At 39.5% G+C, this 15,726-nt stretch overlaps 1 protein-coding gene across 1 annotated transcript in view; it reads right to left on the minus strand.

Moving 5' to 3' along the window:
• The window catches only part of snx29 (sorting nexin 29), a 270,132-nt gene that overhangs the window by 252,557 nt on the left and 1,849 nt on the right, over positions 1 to 15,726 (minus strand). The window contains 5 exon segments of the mRNA XM_037691628.1: positions 4,467 to 4,724; positions 8,953 to 9,023; positions 9,277 to 9,457; positions 11,290 to 11,414; positions 13,250 to 13,302. Of these exon segments, the coding sequence (XP_037547556.1) occupies positions 4,467 to 4,724; positions 8,953 to 9,023; positions 9,277 to 9,457; positions 11,290 to 11,414; positions 13,250 to 13,302 (688 nt within the window).

The raw sequence follows: 15,726 nt of genomic DNA on the forward strand, positions 1-15,726 counted from the left end.
TCCTATTTCTAAACTTGAGAAACTGGTCTCCTCTGTCCCCAGACGTCTGTTGAGTGTTGTAAGAAGAAGGGGGGATGCCACACAGTGGTAAAAATGGACTTGTCCCAACTTTTTTGGGATTTGTTGACGCCATGAAATTTGGAAACAACAGATTTTTCCCTTAAAATGATACATTCTCTCAGTTTAAACTTTTGATCTGTGATTTGTGTTCTATTCTGAATAAAATATTAGATGTTGGCACCTCCACATCATTGCATTCAGTTTTTATTCACAATTTGTTTAGTGTCCCAACTTTTTTGGAATCCGGTTTGTACATTGGATGTTACTCTCATAATTGCTCTGACTGTACAAATTAAAGTTGTGTTGTTTTTACATGTTTGGCCAATTAAGCTTGTGAAGCTATTGGTGTGTTTAAGTGTGCTGTACTGGTGCTGTTCTCAATAAATTTGTAATTCAGTACAAGTATGTCTGTGTTTTCTAAAAAAAACTAATGTTTTAAGTTAATTCAGCAATGTTTTTCTGTATCGAATCGGTATTGGATCGGTATAAACATCAGATATTGTTATGTAGTATGCTAAAGGCTAGGTTAGCTTGGTGAGCTTCAGAGCTCCACTACAGTCATATTTTAATAATGGGTTCTCTCTTTTTTGAGCTACTTGACAGATATGTGACAGAGGTACTGTGTTGTCGATGGTTTAATCAGTGATATGAGACGTTAATTTTCTTTAACCCATCAAAATGAATGTGGTCATTTATTAACAGAATCAAAATTTAACATCAAAACATTGTACACTTGATTATACTGATCGGCTCTGATTAATAAAACTTGGCACGTTTTACTTAATAAAAACAACAAACATTTCTGAAAATATCTGGATTAATTACTGGCAAGATAGAAGAGTTTTAAAGATGGGAAATGAAGGAGTTTAAATGGAGAGAAAATGTGGAGGAAGAAAGTGTGTTGACGAGGAATGGCACCCTTCATCCGACCCCAGCTCAGCCCCGGTACACTAGGTAGTGAAGCGACTCGTTACCTTTGCAGAAGATAGGTCAGCTCCGGTACGGAGTTCCATTTCAATGCTACCTTTCAGCGTCTCCTCAGGATGGCTGAGAATCGTCCGAAGTAGTGACGGTACTCCGTTCAACAACACGCTCACCTCCCGGGTAGGTACACAGCGAGCTGTGAGTCCGTCAGAGGTTCCACTCAGATGTGGAAGGCTCCATTACCCCAACTAGACTCAGAAGACTGAGTCTGAGAAAAACTCAGAAGAACTCCTAGGAACCCCAGCCGAACTCCATCAGAACCAGAAGAACTAACGGAACTCGGAAGTGTCGACTTTTAAAGAATTCTGCTTCTGGTCACTTTTAGGAAGTCCTGATTGGTTGAAGGAACCAACAGGGGTGTGGTTTTAGTGACGTCAGAGGGTCATTACCAGTCAAGAAAACAGCGGAAATGTTTAGGAACAGACAGAGAAATGTTTTGACGAGGTGAAAAACACTGCAGGTGCCAGTTCTCTTGTTTCTGTCTGAGAGGTTTAAAAACACGACAGCTCGTTCCAATAACTTGTTTTCGACTGTCTCCGACTTTTGACCGACATCACTCCTTCTCATTTCAGACAGAAGATCAAACATGCATAATTACTTTGTAAAATAGACATTTAACTTGATTTCTACTTTGAATGAGGATTAAAAAATCATTAATACTGTTTCACAGTTGATTTAAAATGAGTGGTTCACTTCAACATTTAAAAATGGTATGAACTAAACACACTTTTGATTATCAAGACTTTGTAAAATAGTAATGATAATATAAAAAAGAGAGTGTTCTTTCAATTGATTAGTTCAGGATACAATTAGAAAGTCTCTGGATGAGCTAATTTGTATTTCTGGATTCAAATCAATGAAATAACAGTTCCTGTCCCATGAAAGTCTTCAGAGGCAGGTTTGATCGGAGGCCTAGTTCACTACAGGTATCAGTATCGGAAGTGCAAAAAGTGGATCGGTGCATCACTAAAGAAAACGTCAAATAAACCAGCTGTGATGCAGATGACACTAAATACATTTATTCTGGTTTGGTATTCAAATTTAAAAAAATATGAATCTGTTTGAACAGAGTACACCAGTGCCATTTTACATGCTATATAGTTTAAAATAACACTGGAGGTTATTTATAAATATCGTGATATACATCGTGTATTGTGATATAGCAAAAATTATATCGGAATATTAGATTTTCCTCGTATCGCCCAGCCCTACTCCAACATGCAATAAATAAATAAATTAAATTAATTTCAAGCATTTTCTGGTTATAAAACAAGTCCTGTTGAGCTCACAAAGACTGAAAATTTTATTCAAACCTTATTTGGCAGCAGGTACTGAGAATTACCCTTTGACACTAGATAAATACAATCAAAAAGATAAATCACAGACTGAAAATCATCCTTTCTGCTATATTTAAAGGCACGGACTTAAAGCAGGTTATTCAAAACAAAACAAGAAAACAGACTTTCCCCTCTCTGAGTCAGAGGCTGACAGTGCATTAGCAAATCTGGTGTCAGTGAATAATGTGAACGGGTCACCCCGCTCTGAGGATGTTGGAATTTCATTTACATTCATTACTCAGAAAGTTTTCCACCATACAGGTTTTAAACTGTCCCACCAAAGGGAGCATAAGGAGAGGAAACGTTAGGTTCTTCAGGAAGGAAAGGGGGCAGGGAGACAAGGGCAAGCATGTTTGTCCAACCAGTGCATCCAACATGCATATGTCAACTGGGCCATATGTTGTTTTTGTAAAAAAAAACTGTAACAAGCTGCATTATCAGATTAAAGGTCTGGTGTTCCTTGAAAGAAAATATGTTGCCTGCTACGTTTCACGCCAAAGTTTTCAACTAAGATCATCCTTTGTTGAGAAAAAAAAAAAACATGATTTGGACAAAACTTGAAAATAACTGTGCGCCATATCATGATGTCTCATGATCTGTTTAGAGCTCAAAGGATGTGTTGTGAATGACTCAAAGCTACCACTGGGCCTGTCGCAATAAACAATAAATCAATTAATCACATGAAAAATGAAAAATCATCTAACTAATTTTCATTTATCGGCTTTATCATTTCTTCGTGTCTCTCTCTTTCTACTGAAGACACTGGATGACAAAAAGGCTCAACTCCGGTGCTCTTCACTGACCCCTCCCTTTCTCTTTTTTAGCTTTTCTTTAAAATCCATTTTAACAATCCAAAATCGTGTTTTTGGAATGTTAAAAGCAGCTAAGCTAAGAAGCTAAGCTAACCAACCTTGGGGAAAAAAAACTCCGTTTTGTTGAAGCTCCAAAATTCACAGTTGAAATCCGTGCCTTCGTGTAAAAAGTTTTTCTCTGATAAAAGAAGCTGAGAACTTGTTTACTGATTTTTTTAAATAAAAGCTTTGTATGACTAATGCTATGCTAAAGAGCTCAAACCACACCGAGCATCCGCCAATTTGAGAACTGAAGAGAGACAGCCCATGTCACGTCAAGGGGCCTCCCTCCCATTTTTCTTAAAGTGACGCTGCTCACTCCCTCACTATCCATCCTTTGGTTCAAACAGTCTTGTACTGCCATCTGGTGGTCAAAAAAGGTACTACACGCAAAATAAATTAACCATTTTTTCTTAAATTTGACAATAATTACTAAATAATTATTGTCAAATTTCAAACAATATCATCGTTTATCACAATAATTTCTGAGACTATTAATCGCCCAGCAAAATTTGTTATCGTGACAGGCCTAGCTACCACCACATCAGAATTTATCTCAGTATCTGTGAAGATGACAGAGTTGTTGCCATTTTTGTGCTGGCTGAGGTTGGTTAGCTGTGGCAGCCATCTTGAATCAGGTTGACTCTAAAAGTTAACCAGTTGTAGAAGAGCATCCATTAATGTACTTCTGAGAGTTTCATTTAAATCGGTCCAGTAGTTCATGATATATTTTGCTAACAGACATGCAGGATTGACTAACAGTTAATGCCAGTGTTTTAAGCAAGGACGCCACACAATACATGTAGCTCTCGCAAACCAAAAGCATGCATGTTAGTCTAATTGGTAACTCTAAATCAGGGGTCGCCAGCACGGTGCCCTCTGGGACCACATGAGCCGCCCGCTGCAGGTTCTAAAAATAACACTCGTCATCAAGGAGCACCGCCTAAAAAGCGTCATTAATTATATGATTTAAAATTTAAGTAATCACATTAATGAGGATGCAGATTTGAAATGAAAATAGTTAATGAAAACTTTTGGAATAAAATGTTTTTCGTATACAGCTTAGCAACCTCGTGGAGTGAAAGTTCTGAACGATGCGGAGACGCACTGAGATCTCTGCGAGCGGCACAGCTACAAACCGTTTTTCCTCCCTGAGTAGAGGAGAAATGGCTGAAAAGATTTAAAAAGAACAATATTTTCACGGTGATTGGGACAGGACAGCGCTCCTTCCTACCAGCGGAGGTGCTGCGTGGCAGTACAGGCAGCGGGTCCGAGGGGCCGTCCGCCCTGGAGGTGAAGCCGGGCACCACGGCCGTGGCAGTGCCGATCTCTCGCAGGAGGCTGCTCACTCCCTGAGTGGACTCCTTCAGAAGGCTGCCGATGCCCTGCGTGGACTCCTTGAGGAGGTGGGACACTGAGGAGCCCCCTCGTGTCAACCCACCGTTAAGGTCACCGTTGTCGATGTTGATGGCAAACAGGATGGAGTTCAAACCTGAGAGCAACAGAAGGAGCAGGAGGCGGTGAAGTTTCTGAACATCAGACAAGTGCTTGTTAGAGAGTCCATCTGCCTGCGTGTGAAAAGATGCCAAACGATCCAGGAGATTTTGTTTCTTAATATGTTACGTTTTGTTTCTATCCGAGTTGTGCTGTGAAAGAGAACGCAAACACAGATTCAGTCTGCCGTGTTTACAGAGTGGTCGAGTCAGCTTCCTGCTTGTGAAGCAGCTCCGTTTGCACAAAGACATTTTTAGCTTCTAAGAACACGGTTTAAAGATTTTAGCCACAACAAGTTCATTGTAAAAACGCTCTTACAGCTCCAGAACCAAAATGGTACTCAGATAATGAATTGGCAACACTTCAGCTTTGTGACATGGTGTTTTAAAATGTTCACAGATCACAAACTGAGCCTGGGCCGTTGGAAGACGGTGCTGTCGAACACTCATCTTTGGTCATAGCAGAGTTCCTGGTCTCCATTAGGAGTGAACCCCTCACCTGGATGAGAAGCAACACCCTCACATGAATTATATCGGGACAATCCCTCACCTTCTTTTCCTTCTTAGAGTGGCTTCTTTGCAGCACACCGTGTGCCTCCGATGCACAATTTTAAATTCAAGTTAAGTAGATGGTTTATTGATCATTAATTCTTCTGAGGGTCTTTCCAACTTATTCTTTTTAATTTGGATTTTGGAGATTTCAAAACAAATGTAAACAAGTCTCAGGTCCAGGAGACACAGAGCATCTGAAGGTCGTATAAGGAAAACTCCTACGAAGAATGGAGACGGACGTTAAAGAGGCGTCGCCCTGATCATCATCTGTCAAGATGTTTAGCTTACAGCTCTTTGTGCTAAAACATAGTTGTCAAACAGCAACACGGTGTTTTAGAACAAACCGTACCTTTGTGACAAACTGCAGTAAAATAAGTGCCTTAAGATCGAGTTGTGTGAATGTTCATGAAGCATTCACTCGATTGTGATCCGTTTTTCTTCCGTATATTTTTCAGCACGATTCTCATCCTGCAGTTTTCAAGATATTTCAACAAAAAACACACGGCCTGGCCAAAAAAAATAAATCTTGCCACCAAAAAGGGTCTCACACTAATATTTCGTTGGACCGCCTTTAGCTTTGATTACGACACGCATTCACTGTGGCATTGTTTCGATAAGCTTCTGTGCATCACTTCACCTGCCTCTCTTCTTACCCTGGTGCAGCCATCACTCTGGAACAGAGTAAATCTGGACTCATCAGACCACATGACCTTCTTCCATTGCTCCAGAGTCCAATCTTTATGCTCCCTAACAAACTGAAGCCTTTTTTTCCAGTTAGCTTCACTGATTAGTGGTTTTCTTAAGGCTACACAGCTGTTCAGTCCCAATCGCTTGAGTTCCTTCACAGTGCGTTTGTGTAAATGCTCTTACTTTCACTATTAAACACAGCCCTGAGTGCTCCTGTTGTTTTTCTTCCATTTGATTTCACCAAACGTTTAAGTGATGCCGATCACGATCATTCAGGATTTTTTTCCGGCCACATTTCTTCCTCGAAGACGATGGGTCCCCACTATCCATCTCCTTAGATGTTTTCTCTGCTTGATGCCAATGATTTGACCCTTCTCAAACAGACGGACATCTTTTCCACGACCACGCGATGCGTCTTTCAACATGGTTGTTTAAGAAATGAGAAGCAACTCATTGCACCAGTTGGGGTTAAATAACTTGTTGGCAGCTGAAATATAATCACCCATGCAGTAATTATCTAATAGGAGGCTCGTACCCCAGGTGGAGAGTTTTTTTTTTTTGGTCAGGCAGTGTAAATCAAAACGTTCAGCTCTTTCAGGACAATCCTGCTATGGCTTTTGGTATTAGTGCAACTTTAGCTTTTTGCAATTTTTAGCCTTTTCTGCCATTTTTTTCCTAATAGAAAAAAAACCTGAGCTCATTTTACCTCCTTCAAATCTTTAGATGTGTTTACAACCTTTTACTGCTCCTTTCACATTTTGTTCTGCTTAAGCTTCTTTTAACTTCCTTCTGCAAATTTTAAAAAAAATTCAGCTTCTTTCAGCTAATTTTAATTGCTAGTGCTCCTTTCAGATTATTTTCTCATTTAGATAGACATAGATTTCTAACTACAACATTTTTGTGCTTCTTCTAACTTCTGCTAATTTCAGCTTGTTATGCTCCTTTCAGCTTATTTCTGCAAGTTTAAGCTATTTCTACTATTTCAGCTACTATTTAGCTGTTCTTATGCTAATTTTAGCTTTTTCACCTTATTCCACATTCTTTGTACGGATTTCAACTTTTTTCATCCTAATTCAGCTAAAATGTGCTCTCTGCACATCCTACTGGTAATTTAAGCTTCTTTCTGCCTTTTTAGCTACTTTTCAGCTGTTTTTTTCCTCATCTTTTTTCAGGTAATTTCCACTTTTCTGTGCTCATTTCAGCTTCTTTCAGCCTAATTGAGCAAACGTGTTTTTTGAACTTTCTTCTGCTCATTTAATCTTGTTCTATCTTTTTAGCATTTTTGTAGCCAATTTCAGCCGTTTTCAGATAAATTCAAGTCTTTCGTAGTAATGTCTGCTACTTTCAGCCTTCTTTATGCTAATTTCAGCTCGGTATGCTCCTTTCTGCTTTTTCTGTTTGTTTCAGCTTTTTCTGATCTTTTAGTTACTATTTACCTGTTTTTGTGTAAAATTTTAGCTTGTTCAGCTAATTCCACAGTTTTTAGATTATTTCAGCTCTTCCCACTTCCTTCTGGAAGTTTAAGCTTTTTTCTGCATTTTCTGCTACTTTTCAGCTATTTTTGGCTAATTTCAGCTTTTATTTTTAGCTAATTCCCTAATTTTTGTGCTCATTTCCAGTTAATTGAGCCTAATTCAGCTAATATCTGTTCTTTCTGCTTTCTTCTGCTAACTTAGTCTTGTTCTTTCATCCATCCATCCAGCCGAAGTGTCCCTGGGCAAGAAACTGGACCCCTCATAGCCTCTGATGTGTCCCATCAGTGTTTGAATGTGACTTAAAGCTCTGATTAGTCTCTTTAGAACGATTTGTTCAATTAGCTTTGTAGAGATCTAGTAGAGAGCTGTATGAATGGGTAAATGAGGACACAGATTGTAGAGTAAAGCACTTTGAGTATCTTGATATAGGATAGAAAGGTGCTATATAAGTATAGTCCATTTATCCATCCATCCATCATCTTTTACCTGTTTCTTACATTTTGGGTCACGGGGGTCGCCAGTGCCCATGTCCAGCAATCACTGTGCGAGGGGCGGGGTACACCCTGGACGGGTCGCAAGTCCATCACAGGGACACATAGAGACAAACGAGACAAACAACCATTCACTCTCTCACTCACACCTAGGGACAATTTAGAATTATCAATCAGCCTAACATGCATGTTTTTGGTCTGTGGGAGGAAACCGGAGCACCCGGAGAAAACCCACGCATGCACGGAGAGAACATGCAAACTCCAACCAGAAAGGCCCCCGAACCGGGATTTGAACCAGGGACCTGCTCGCTGAGAGGCAGCAGCTCTACCAGTTGCACCACCGTGCTGCCCCTTGTTCTTTCATTTCAGTGACATTTCATCTTATTTTAGCTAATTTCAGCTGTTTTTCAGCAAGTTCTTCCGCAATAAGCATTCACACTACATTTTTGCAGGAAATCCAATTTTCTATAGTTTAACATGGATTCTTTGCTAAGTTAGGTTATGTGCATGCATATTACTGCTCCATTACTTAAGTTTAGCTCATTTTTTAGTAGGTCAGATAAAACATTTGTCTGAAAATAGATATGTTACGGATAAAAAGCTGATAGAGAACTTTACTAATTGGCTTTTATGTCTGTGAATGTTCCTGTAACGTGCCCTGAGACAAGTTTGTTGTGATTTGGCGCTATATAAATAAACTGAATTGAATTGAATTGATAAAAAGTGAAAACAGACAACAATCATAAAAATAAGTAAATAAAAACTCTAAAAGACTTAAGAGGGGTTTTTTTACATTTCCAGAAAGCCCTAAACAATATTAATAGAGACTACTGTACAGAATTACAAGAAAATCTGACTTGTAAGCAAATTATATAAAAAAAAAAAAAGATTTATAAAAAAATATTTTTGGGGTGACTCATGATTTTTGAACTGTACTTTTGATTTTGTGTTTTGAATGAGCCATGTGAGACCATGCACAGTGTGTAATAGAGACATTCTGACGCTTTAAAACCCAAACTCACCTGCAGCCATCGTGGGGAGCATACTCGCTCGCTCTTCATCGAGAACAAAAGCCCAGTCTTCATAGAACGTTCTGGACAAGAAACAAAACAACAAACTTACACATCCAGTGGATTCCCACCTGTTTGACATTTCAGATGTGTGAAGCATACTTTCATAACACTGTATTTTTCGGACTATAAGGCGCAGCGGATTATAATCTATATCTTGTGATTCTTGTGTATGTTCCTTTGCACTGAAACTCTGGCACAACAATTTCCAGCGGGATCAGTGAAGTTCTATCTTGTCTTATCGTAGACTGAATAAAGCACACTGGCTGCACTGACCCCAGGCGTGGTCGGTCCGCCAGCAGCGTGTGCAGGTAGCGCTCCAGCGAGTGTTCGTTGAGGGCGCAGCGCAGCCAGGCACGACCCCGGCCAAGTTCCGAGGAGATCTGTCGCAGGGAGTAGAAACGCTGGAGCTCGTGGCGGTTCAGCTGCTCCTTCACGTAGAACCAAAAGGTCAGCTCTGTGCAAGAAAGAAGACAAAAGGAGAGAAGAAGAAATGGGACAATGCAGAGAATATTAGCACCGTCTTATTTGGAGCAGCTTCTGAATTTATTCAGCAACTTTAAAAATGTCCTTTTTCATTAAAGCTCCACCTCCTGTCGCCTCGCCATATTTAGCTCCAACCTGACAACTTGTAAATTATATAATTTCCTATAAAAGACTTTTAAGAAATCCTGATCTGCTTTAGAGAAAGTTTTCGCAGTGCGGTAATTGATAGGATGGAGCGTTGTGCTGCTCGTGTGCGTACAATTCATTTGACCTCAAAGCAGAGTGTTAAATTTATGACGGTTCTTTCCAGCTTTGTCAGAAGACACAGCTTCATTAGGAGCTCTAAATCCAGGAGCTCAGAGCACAATATGGTCTTCTAATTTACTGTGAAATGAAGGAGAACGTAAGAAATGCTAATGGGAGGAAGCCACACATTCCTCCTTCGGCTGAAATAAACGGATATTTTAAGTTTGACAGGAAAAAAGAACTTGTTCAGTGTTTTCTTGAATACCAAACTACTGCAAAGAAAATATGTTTATTTTCAAGCTTCGACTAGAACCCCAATTTTGAATAAAAGTAACACTTTTTCTTCTTCTTCTTTCAGCTGTTCCCTCTTCAGGGGTCGCCACAGTGAGTCGTCCTCCTCCACCTCACTCTGTCCTCACTCCAACTACCTCCATGTCCTCTCTAACTGCATCCATATATCTCCTCTTTGGCTTTTTCCTGGCAGCTGCATTTCTAACATCCTTCTACCAGTATACCCACTGTCCCTCCTCTGGACATGTCCAAACCACTGTCCCTCCTCTGGACATGTCCAAACCATCTCAGTCTGGTCTCTCTAACTTCATCTCCCAGTTGTTCAACCTGTGCTGTACCTCTGATGATCTCATTCCTAATCTAATCCAGCCTTGTCACTCCTAAGGAGAACTTTGTTATATTCAGAAATAAATCATAGGAAGACATTTGCACACCACAAATTACCTTAGATATGCCACTTTTATAGCCAAAAATCAATCATAGCTTATAATTTAACAGTGACACAGGGTTTCACTCTTAAAATCGCTTCGTCTCCCTCACAGGGATTATATTTAGAAGATTCAAGCTCATGCAGTCATGGCACCCTTAATAAATGCACTTTAATGGTCAAAAAAGCTTAATCTTGCCTGCCAAGTATCGATTACGGTCTGTTAAAAATCTATTTTTGATCATAAATGAACAGTGACACAGAGCTTCTCTCTTAAAATCGCTTCGTCTCCCTCACAGGGATTATATTTATAAGATTCAAGCTTGTGCAGTCGGGGAACACCGCTGTTAAAAAGTGCCGTTTTTGAAAATGTATTGAACCTTTTTTATATAAAAAAGTACCTTAAAAATGCTCTAAACATCTTTGGGTCATAATTTAATTTTGTGCATAATAATCAAGAGTAAGCTGGAAAATATTTTGCGATTAATCACGATTAAAATTTTGAATCTTTGCCCAGCACTAAAAAAAATGATCAAAGGAGAGACAGAAGAGTTCAACACGCTCCTGTAAATAAAATATAAATTCTTCCTCGTCATCTCATCAGCTACAAATATGGCACAACCACAGCAGTGACAGTGAAACTGAGAAGACTTCTCTATTCTGAGGGTCTGCTTTCACAGACACGATGTGTGCAGATGTTCACTGACGCATCTGCATCCTGTCACGACAACAAACCAATCTATCGAGGGTTAGTGTTCTCAGCTTGAGATTATCCCACAGCTTGGATTTTTAACCTCAGACCTGAGCTCAAAGAAATGCACAGACAGCACGGCTGTTACCTGCTTCTGCCTTGCTGCTGAAGCCTGCAGCCTGCTTGAGAGCAGCGGCGGTGAGGGCCAGACCCCTGCTCTTCCTCAGCCCATGCTGCAGCACCGCCTCAAACTGGGCGCACAGGCAGATCACCCTGCAGAGACGCACACAGGTTCCCCTCAACGCACAGGAGGCTCATTCAGACATTCTTAATAAAGAACTAGAGAAATTACATTTCCTGTGAAAATGCAGTGTGAATGTTTATTGCAGAAGAACTTGCTAAAAAAAACTGCTGAAATTAGCTAAAACATGCTAAAATGTAGCTGAAATGAACAAAACTAAATTAGCAGAAGAGAGCAGAAAGAACACATATTTGCTGAATTAGATCAAAAATTAGGAAATGAGCAAAAAAAAGCTTAAAGTAGCTGAAAAGGCCAAAAGAAGCATAAACTACTAGAAGGAAGTGAAAGGAGCTGAAAAGAGCTCCAAGAATGTGGAATTAGCTGAAAAAGGTACATTTAGCATATAAAACAGCTAAATAGTAGCTGAAATAGCAAAAAAAAAAAAAAAAGCTGAAACTAGCAGAAATATGCAGCAAGGAGCATAACAAGCTGAGATTAACATAAAGTTAAATAGGCTGAAAGTAGCAGAAGTTACGGTACCACAAAAAAATTGAATTTATCTGAAAACATGAAAGTAGCTAAAAAGTGCTAAAAGGGTAGCTGAACAGGTAAAACAAGCTTAAATTAGCAGAAGAATGTGCAAAGAATAGTTTGCTGAAAGAAGCAGAAATGAGCACAAAAAGTGGAACTTATCTGAATATACTGAAATTTGCAAAGAACAGCTGAAAAGTAGCTAAAGAGCAGAAATAAGCTTAAATTACCAGAATGAAGTGAAGAGAGCACATTTTAGTTGAATTAGGCTGAAAAAAGTTGAATTGAGTGCTAAAAATGTGGAATTAGCTGAAAAGGCTAAAAATGAGCATAAAACAGCTAAATAGTTACAGAAATAGTAGAAAAGGCTGAAACTTGTTGAAATAAGCTGAAAGGAGCATAACAAGCTAAAATTAGCAGAAATAAGTAAGAAAAAGTACAAAATAGTTGTAGTTAGCAGAAAGAATCTGAAAGTAGCACAAACCAGCTGACAAACAGCTGAAAGTAGCTGAAAAAAGTTTACATTTGCACAAGGAAGCTGAACGAAGCTGAACCAGAACAAAATGTGAAAGGAGCAGTAAAAGGTTGTAAACACATCTAAAGATTTCAAGGAGGTAAAATGAGCTCAATTCATTTTCTATGAGACCAAAAATGGCAGAAAAGGCTAAATATTTCAAAAAGCTAAAGTTTCACCAGTACCAAAAGTCTTAGCGGGATTCTGCTGAAAGAGCTGAACGTTTTGATTTATGACTTGTTGAAATAGCACAAAAATTGTGGAACGACAAAAATGAATCACAATAGAGTGAACGCTTCATAAACACAAATAAATAAAAGTATGTGTATGAGCAGGATAACTGTTCACAGGAGGCCAAAGGCAAAAGCACCACATGAATTAAACAGAACAGCGTTTTAGCTGTTTCAGCCAAACTTTGTAACTAAATTATGCACGGTCTCGTGTGATATTGTGAAGATCAGTGTTGGAGTTGTACTGAGAATGACTCTCAGCTACTTCTAAATCAAACAGTAGCTCAGTATCTGTATAATTCACTGAGTTACAGCCATTGTTGTGTTTTCCAATGCAGCCATCTTGAATTAGGCTGCCACCAAAAGTTCATCTGCTGTAAATGTCCATCTAGTGATACATTTCTGAGAGGTTCATTAAAACCTAACAGTTGGTGAGGAAACACTTTAACACGAAACACGACCAAACTCAGACACAAGTTTAAAGCACTTCCTCATCAGGTGACACAAGACGGTAACACCTGAATCACACTAACCTGAGTGCCAAAAAAAACACCCAGACTGAGCTGAAGAATTCCAGGTTAACTTGTCCTACCTGCTGTCGGAGTCTGTGGCGATCTCCTTTCGTCCTCCGAAGCGGATTTGGCACTGGAAAGATATGAGAGGAATCATTTTCTTTAAACACACACACATACAGTGTTTCCCTGCACTTTGTTGTGCATTTTTAACATTGCAGCATACAAGATGTTTTGGTACACTTGTGGGGACGTCTGTTTAAGCGACAAAACAGTAAAAGTGGCTACAATATCAGGTAAAACAAAAAAGAACTAAAATCATAAAAATCACTGATTTACTTTTGGAGTCAATCCAAATGAAAATGGCTGCCTCAACTGATCAACATTAGCCAACACAAAAGTGGCTATAACTCAGACAACTTCACAGCTAATGAGGTGAAGTTTAGCTGATGGTCATTCACAAAACAATTATTATTATTCACAAAGTTTGTTTTCTCAGTCATCCAGGTATATAACAACAAAAAAGGTTGAATCATGTCATCTGGACTTCGTTTTTTTTGTTAAAAAGAAACGTTTCGCCCCTCATCCAAGAGGCTTCGTCAGTCTGAGGCCTAGCCATCTGGTATTACCCAGAAGCCACCCTGACTCTTGTGTTTCAAGCCTGCCTCAGATACCCCTGAAGTCTGGCCTTTTCACTAATGGTTTCAAAAACACAAAGTTTGTTTTCTCAGTCATCCAGGTAGGGAGGTTTTTTCTTTCCACTGTCGCCTTCATGCTCAAGATGAGAGTTCTGTGATGAGTTAAATTCAACGCAGTCTGCTCCTCAGATAAATAATGTTAAATTATTATTTGTATATATGAATGTTTCTGTTCAGTGCACTGAGATGATTCTGTTGTGACTTGGCGCTTTATAAACTGAATTGAAACTGAATTTCAGCTGTTTTAAGATAAATTCTAGTTTTTTGTGGTAATTTCAGCGACTTTCAGCCTAATTAACTTCTTTCTGTTAATTTCAGCTTTTTCTGCTCTTTAAGCTATTTTTTAGCTGTTTATGTGCTAAATTTAGTTTTATCAGGTAACTCCACATTTTTAGCTCATTTCAGCTCCTTCCATTTCGTTCTGGTAGCTTAAGTTTCTTGCTGCATTTTCAGCTACTTTTAGCTAATTTTCAAATTTTGTGGCTCATTTCTGCTTATTTACTGGTAATCCTAATTCAGCAAATATGTATTCTTTGCGTTCTTCTGCTATCTTAGGCTTGTTCTTCCATTTCAGCTACATTTCTGCATGTTTTTAGCTAATTTCAGATGTTTTTTCAGCATTTTCTTCAGCAATAAGCATTCACACTACATTTTCACATGAAATGTATGGTAATTTCTCTCTCTTTTTTTTGTCTTCTTTCAGCTGCTTCCTTCTTCAGGAGTTGCCACATTGAACTGAGTCACACTAAGACTTGACAATTACTTTTACGCCAGATGTCCTTCCTGATGCAACCACAGAGCACCGAGCTACCACAGCCCTCTGTGTGGAGCAGAGAGCTGCCATCTAGGGCACCCGGGGGAGCAGATGGTGGGGTTAAGAGCCTTGCTCAAGGGCCCAGAGTGGGACAAATGAGGGTGGAGGCAGGGTGCTTCACCTATCTCACTTACATTTTGATGTTGTCAGTACCAGGAGTTGAACCGACGATCTTCCGATCACAGGCCCACCTCCTCTAACCTCTGCTCCACCACTCCCTGCAATTGCTCTAGTTATTATTGTAATATTTTAATTCAATTACAATTAGTTTAAATACTTTGTTCTGTTTTGTGTTTTAGGAGGACTAAATGTCTCTGATTCATTCTGACATCGTCGACGTTCTCAGTTCTGACATCCAGAACCAGCAGTGCTGCGTCCTCTGTCCCAGTAAAACGTTAGAATAAAAGGCACCTATCAAACCGAATCTGTCCGTGCGTTAATAAACACACAAGACTAATTTTCTTTTCTTTATTTTCATGCATTGATCCAACACAAAGCTCCACAGGTCAACAGGTCACTTCTACGCCGACGACTGTCAAATTTACTTCCCCCTAAGACACAATGGTACATGCTCTATTCAACCGCTGCTCGGCTGCCTGGCTGACATCAGGGACTGGATGGCTTTAAATTTCTTAGGTTTCAATGAAAAGAAGTCTGAAGTCATGTTGTTCCCTCCCAACGACATGATCACAAACCACTGCATCGACCTCTCCGCTCTAACCCTGTCAGAAAAACAGAGTCACTAATCTGGGAGTGATAATGGACCCTTCCCTGAAACTTAACTATCATGTAAACATGATTGTTAAATCATGTTTTTTCCAACTGAGGCGGCTGTCTAAACTGAAGCCCATATTGTCCAAAAAAAACCTGGAGACAGTAATACATGCATTCATTACATCTAGGCTTGATTACTGCAAGTCGCTCCTGTTTGGTATCAGTCAGACCTCCATTGCATGACTACAACTGGTCCAGAATGCAGCAGCCCGATTTTTAACCAGTACAGGCAAAAGAGAGCACATTACACCAGTTTTGGCCTCACTGCACT

The sequence above is a fragment of the Nematolebias whitei genome, chromosome 17, assembly GCF_014905685.2.
Source record: "Nematolebias whitei isolate Nwh7 chromosome 17, NemWhi1, whole genome shotgun sequence".
Classification (NCBI taxonomy): Eukaryota; Metazoa; Chordata; class Actinopteri; order Cyprinodontiformes; family Rivulidae; genus Nematolebias; species Nematolebias whitei.